At 69.2% G+C, this 5,927-nt stretch overlaps 1 protein-coding gene across 1 annotated transcript in view; it reads left to right on the top strand.

Moving 5' to 3' along the window:
- The window catches only part of LOC112954026 (programmed cell death protein 4-like), a 6,603-nt gene extending 1,560 nt beyond the window's left edge, over positions 1 to 5,043 (top strand). The window contains exons 2-10 of the mRNA XM_026047168.1: positions 630 to 727; positions 866 to 979; positions 1,762 to 1,983; positions 2,459 to 2,556; positions 3,045 to 3,159; positions 3,879 to 3,986; positions 4,063 to 4,173; positions 4,553 to 4,692; positions 4,936 to 5,043. Coding sequence (XP_025902953.1) covers positions 630 to 727; positions 866 to 979; positions 1,762 to 1,983; positions 2,459 to 2,556; positions 3,045 to 3,159; positions 3,879 to 3,986; positions 4,063 to 4,173; positions 4,553 to 4,692; positions 4,936 to 4,987 — 1,058 coding nt within the window. The 3' untranslated portion in view covers positions 4,988 to 5,043. The remainder of the gene's footprint in view (positions 1 to 629; positions 728 to 865; positions 980 to 1,761; positions 1,984 to 2,458; positions 2,557 to 3,044; positions 3,160 to 3,878; positions 3,987 to 4,062; positions 4,174 to 4,552; positions 4,693 to 4,935) is intronic.
- Positions 5,044 to 5,927: the final 884 nt, after the last annotated feature.

Below are 5,927 nucleotides of genomic sequence, written 5' to 3'. Positions count from 1 at the left end.
GGGCTGGGAGACCCTGGAATCCCCCCCGCACCCTCCAGCATCTCCACCCGGCTGCACACCCTGTATCCCTGTGGGGCTGGGATCCCCTCCCTGAACTCCCGTGGGACCAGGAGCCTCCTGCACCCCTGCAGGGCTGGGACACCCCTGCATTCCCATGAGACTGGGACCCACCCCCCTGCCCCCATGTGTGGATTGGGACCTCCATAACCTCCACTGGACCCGCATCCCCCTGCTCCCCCATGGAGCTGCCCCTCCGCCGCATCCCAATGGAGTCGGGAGCCCCCTGCATTCCCTAGTAGCTAAGACCCCCCTCCCCTCATTTCCATGGGACTGGGACCCCCTGCATTCCCCTGGAGTTGGAATCCACCTCCCCTGCCCCTGCATCCCAGTGGAACCGGGACCCTCCTGCATCTCCCTGGAGTTGGGACTGCCCCTTCATCTCCACGGGACCGGGACCCCCTGCATTCCCCTGGAGTTGGGACACCCTCTTCATCTCCATGGGAATGGGACCCCCCTGTATCCCTGTGGAGTTGGGACCCCCCTGTTCAGTCGGGACCCCGCTTCCCCCACCCCGTGCTGCCCCCCATGCGTGGGGTGGGGTCGCCCGCCTGACCGTGGTGGGGGCACAGGCGGCGCGGGGGGCAAGGGCGTGTGGGGCGCCCCCGGGCTGGTCTACGGCTACCAGGAGCCCGATGCCCGCGACCCCAACTACGACGAGGCGGCACAGGTAGGACCCTGCGCCCCCAGGTGCGACCGCGGGGGGACACGGCCCCCTGGCACCCGCAGGTGCCACCCCGGGGGACACGGTGCCCCCGGCGCCCGTGGGTGCCACCCCGGGGGACACGGTGTCCTGCTGCCGCCGCAGGGGGACACGGTGTTCGCCACCGTGGTGCCCGAGCTGGAGGAGGGCGAGCTGCAGAGCACCGTGCAGCCCATGGTGCTCGAGTACTTCGAGCACGGCGACACCGGGGAGGTCGTGGTGAGCCGGGTGCCGCGGGGACCATGGCGCTGGCGCGGCGTCCCCAGGGAGGGGACGGGGCCTCGGGGAGATGGGGGTCCTCAAGGGGTGGCGGCTCTCATGGCGGGAGGATGGGGGTCTCTGGAGGACGGGGGTTCCGTAGTACAGTGTATGGGGGTCCCTTGGGGATAAAGGATGGCCCCTATGGACAGGGATCCTCATGCAGGAATCAGGGACTCTTTCAGGGTCCCGTGGGGATGTGGATCCGTAGGGGAGGGATCTGGACTTCCTTGGATTGGGAACCCTTGGGGAAGGGTTGAAGGTTCCTCTAGGAGGGGACCCGGTCCCTCGGAATGGGGACCCTCACGGTGGGGACAAGTTCCTTGGGGATGGGGCTTCCTTGGAGCCAATTGCCTCCGGGAGGTGACAGGGGTCCCTGGGGGATTGGCACCCTCGGGAAGGGGACAGAGTCTCTCAAGGATGCGGTCCCACCCAGTGGGAGGAGAGGCCCTTTAAGGATGGGATGGGGACCCTGCGGGATGGGGTCCCTTGGGAAGGAATAGGGGACCCACAGGGACAGGAGTTCCTTGGGGATGGGGACCCTGCAGGGTGGGGACAGGGGACCCTTGAGGATGGGCACCCTCTGAGAGGGAACTGGGTCCGTTGGGATCCTGGGGGGACGGGACTGGGACCCTTGTGGTGGGAACGTGTCGGGAAGCCCCGGGCTGGGGACAGGGGTCCCTGGGAAGGGATGCCCCGGTGCGGGGGGCGTCGGGCGGGCGGGTAACGCGCGGCGGGCGCAGGAGCTGCTGCGGGGGCTGAACCTGGGCAGCAGGAAGCCCGCGGTGCCCTCGCTGGCGGTGGCGCTGGCGCTGGAGGGCAAGGCCAGCCACCGGGAGCTGACGTCCCGCCTGCTCTCCGACCTGGTGGGCCGCGTCGTCACCCCCGAGGACATCGCCTGCGCCTTCGACAAGGTGCTGCGCGACCTGCCCGACCTCATCCTCGACACCCCCGAGGCCCCGCAGGTGCGTGGCATGGGGGGCAGCGCCGCCCGGGGGGGACACGGGAGGGGACCCGCTGTGCGGGACGGTGCCCTGTGGTGACGTGGAGGGATGTGCTGGGGCCGTGACGGGCTGCGGCAGGGGACACGGCTGGGTTGGAGGGGACACGCTGGGGGACACAGCCCTGCAGGGCCAGGCTGCGGCAGGGAATGTGACCATGACAGAGCAGACACGCTGGGGGACACAGCCCTGCAGTGAGGGGATGCTGCAGGGGACATGGCTGTGATGGAGGGGACACACTGGGGGACACTGTGGTGTGGGGAGGGCTGTGGCCGTGATGGAGGGCATGTGCTGGGGGCACTGGTGCGGGGAGGGGACATGGCTGTGACGGAGGGGACACCCCGGGGCACACTGGTGCGGGGAGGGCCGCGGCCACGCAGGTGGGACCAGCCCCACGGGCAGCAGGCAGCAGCGGGGCCGGCGCCCTGTCCCCGCGCAGATGCTGGGACAGTTCATCGCCCGCGCGGTGGCCGACCACGCACTGCCCCTCGACTTCCTGGAGCGCTACAAGGGCCAGGTGGACTGCGAGCACGCCCGGTGAGCGCTGCGGTCCTCACAGCGCGGGGACAGCACGGGTGACACGCCGTGCGGGGACAGTGTGGGGGACAGCGCGGGTGACACCCTGTGCCAGGACAGTGCGGGTGACACCCTGTGCGGGGACAGCGGGGTGGACAGTCTGTGACACCCTGTGCCGGGCCACTGCGTGTGACAATGTGTGTGACAGTGTGTGTGTGACAGCGCAGGTGATAGTGCGGCTGACAGCGTGGGTGGCACTGTGTGACACCACGTGCCGGGCCACCATGTGTGACACCATGTGTGCCACGCTGTGCTGTGCCCCCCCGTGCCATGCGGCCGTGCCACGGCGGGTGACGGGGTGCTGTGCTGTCCCCCCTGTGCCGTGCCACGGCGGGTGACGGGCGCTGTGCGGGGCCCCCCGTGCCGTGTTGCAGCGGGTGACGGGGTGCTGTGCTGTCCCCCCCGTGCCGTGCCACGGCGGGTGACGGGCGCTGTGCGGGGCCCCGCAGCGCCGCGCTGGACCGCGCCGCCGTGCTGCTCCGCATCAAGCGCGACGTCAACCGGCTGGACAACGTGTGGGGCGTGGGGGGCGGCCAGCGCCCCGTCAAGCACCTCGTCAAGGAGGTCGGTCCCCGGTGCCGGGGGACAGCCCTGCCCGTGCCCAGTCCTGCGCCCTGGCACGGGTCCCTGTGGCCATCCCGTGCCCTGTCCCTACGTGCTCCTCTGTGCCACCCACTGCTGGCCCCATTCCAGGGCCCACACTGTCCCCACCATGTCCCCACGCGCCCTTGAGTGCGTGTCCTTGGTGCCCTCCCACACTGTGTCCCCATGGGTGACATTGGTGCTGTCCTGTGCCGTGTCCCCACAGTCGCTGGGTGCCATCCCACGCTGTACGCCCGCGGTCCCTGGGTGCTGTCCCGCACCATATCCCTGTGGTTCTCCTTGGTTCCCTCACTCTCCATGTCCCCATGAGTGTCCTTGCTGCCATCCTATGCCATGTCCCCATAGGTCTCTTTGGTTTCCTTGCACACCGTGTCCCTGTGGGTGTCCTTGGTGCCATCCCATGCTGTGCCCCCATGGGTGTCTTTGGTTCCCTCCTGTGCCATGTCTCCGTGCATGTCCTTCGTGCCATCCCACGCCATGTCCCCATGGGTGTCCTTGGAGCCATCGCGCTCTGTGTCCCCATGCGTGTCCGTGGTTCCCTCCTGCGCTGTGTCCCCGTGCGTGTCCTTGGTACCATGGCGCTCCATGTCCCCACGGGTGTCCTTGGTGCCATCCTGCTCCGCATCCCCGTGCGTGTCCTTGGTGCCGTGGCGCTCCGCGTGCCCGCGGTGGCGGCGCAGATGAACCTGCTGCTGCGCGAGTACCTGCTGTCCGGGGAGGTGGCGGAGGCCGAGCGGTGCCTGCGGGAGCTCGAGGTGCCGCATTTCCACCACGAGCTGGTCTATGAGGTGAGCGGCACCGGGACCGGGCTGGGACCGGGACCAGGACCAGGCCGGGGTCCCCGCTCACCCCGCGGCCGCCCAGGCCCTGCTCATGGTGCTCGAGGGCTCCGGAGAGGCGCCCGTCTCCATGATGGTGACGCTGCTCAAGGTGCTCTGGGAGACGGGGCTGGTGACGCTCGACCAGATGAACCGGGTGAGCCTCTTGGCGCGGGATGTGGGGCACGGGGGACACGGGGGGTCTGCAATGTGGGGCTGAGCCCGGGCAGGGGACGACCCCCTCTGCGTGGGGCACAGGGGGCAGCTGTGGGGCAGCCGGGAACATGGGGACGAACCCCAGATTGCAGGGACAGGCTCCCTGGCATGGGCGCTGGGGCAGAGGTATGAGCAATGGGGCACAGGAATGAGCCATGGGGTGCAGGGCCGAGCCATGGGGCTCAGGGCCAGGCTGTGGGGCGCAGGGCCGAGCCATGGGGCGCAGGGCCAGGCTGCAGGGCTCAGGGAAGAGCCATGGGGCGCAGGGCCGGGCTGTGGGGCGCAGGGCCGAGGCCAGCGTGGTGCTGCCGCCGCCGCAGGGCTTCGAGCGCGTGTACGAGGAGCTGGGCGAGCTGAGCCTGGACGTGCCGGGGGCGCAGGGCGTCCTCGAGCGCCTGGTCGAGCGCTGCTTCGCCGCCGGCGTCATCACGCGCGCCCTGCGCGATGCCTGCCCGCCCAGGTATCGTGCGCTTCCTCCCGCTCCTCATCATCATCCTGCTGTTCATCATCATCTTCCTCCTCCCGCTCCTCCTCCTCTTCCTCCTCCTCCTCATCTCCCTCCTCTTCCCACTCTTCATCATCATCCTGCACCTCCTCATCTTCCTCCTCCTCCTCCCGCTCTTCCTCCTCCTGTTCCTCCTCCTCCCGCTCATCATCTTCCTCCTCCTCCTCCTCCTCCTCCTCGCCCCCCCTGGCTCCGCAGGGGCAGGAAGCGCTTTGTGAGCGAGGGCGACGGGGGACAGATCAAGCAGTGACGGGGACCGCGGTGTCGCCCCGGTGTCCCCCGGGGCCGGGACCGAGGGGCAGACACAATAAAGAGGCTCCCCAGGACCGCTGGCGTCGGCCTCTATGGGGCAGGACATGGCCCCGAGGGCCCCGTGTCCCCGCTGTCCCCCCTCCTGCGGCGCCGCCCGGCACGTCCTGCATCCCCCCGTGTTCCCTGTCCCGGGGTGGGTCCTGTGCTGTGTCCCAGCGTGTGGCCCTGGGGGGTCCTGTGTCCCCTGTGTCCCAGCGTGTGGCCCTGGGGGGTCCTGTGTCCCCTGCGTCCCCGATTTCCCGCAGTGACGCCCTGCAGGGTCCCTCGTCCACATCGGATCCTGGGATGGGGCCCGTGTCCCTCCTGTCCCAGGATGTGGCACCTGTGTATGTGTCCTGGGATGGGACATGTCCCCTGTGGCCCACATTTCCCCTCCGTATCTCCCTGTGTCCTCCATGTCCTGGGGTTGGGTCCCATGTTCCCCCTGTCCCTCCATGTCCAGGGGTTGGGTCCTGTGTCCCCGTGTCCCCCATGTCCCCTCCGTGCCCCCTGCATCCCCTGTGTCCCACCATATCCTGGACATGGGTCCCGTGTCCCCACATGGCTCCCCTTTTGTCCCAGAGTTGGGTCACTTCTCCCCTGTGTCCTGGGGTTGGGTCCTGTGTCCCCAATGTCTCCCCATGTTCCCCCGCGTCCCCTATGTCCCAGGGCTGGTCCCGTGTCCTCCTGTGTCCTCTGTGTTCCCCGTGTCCCGTGCTTGGTCCCGAGTCCCTTGTCTCCCAGGGCTGGTCCCGTGAACCCAATGTCCCCCCATGTCTCCCGTGTCCCGGGGCTGGTCCCGTGTCCCCAATGTCCTCTCGTGTCCCGGGGCAGGACCCATGTCCCCCGTGTCCCCAATGTCCCCCGTGTCCCGGGGCTGGTCCCGTGACCCCAGTGTC

The sequence above is a fragment of the Nothoprocta perdicaria genome, unplaced genomic scaffold (assembly GCF_003342845.1).
Source record: "Nothoprocta perdicaria isolate Ctin4 unplaced genomic scaffold, notPer1 scaffold_480, whole genome shotgun sequence".
NCBI classification, from domain to species: domain Eukaryota; kingdom Metazoa; phylum Chordata; class Aves; order Tinamiformes; family Tinamidae; genus Nothoprocta; species Nothoprocta perdicaria.
This window is presented reverse-complemented; position numbering and strand designations above follow the sequence as displayed.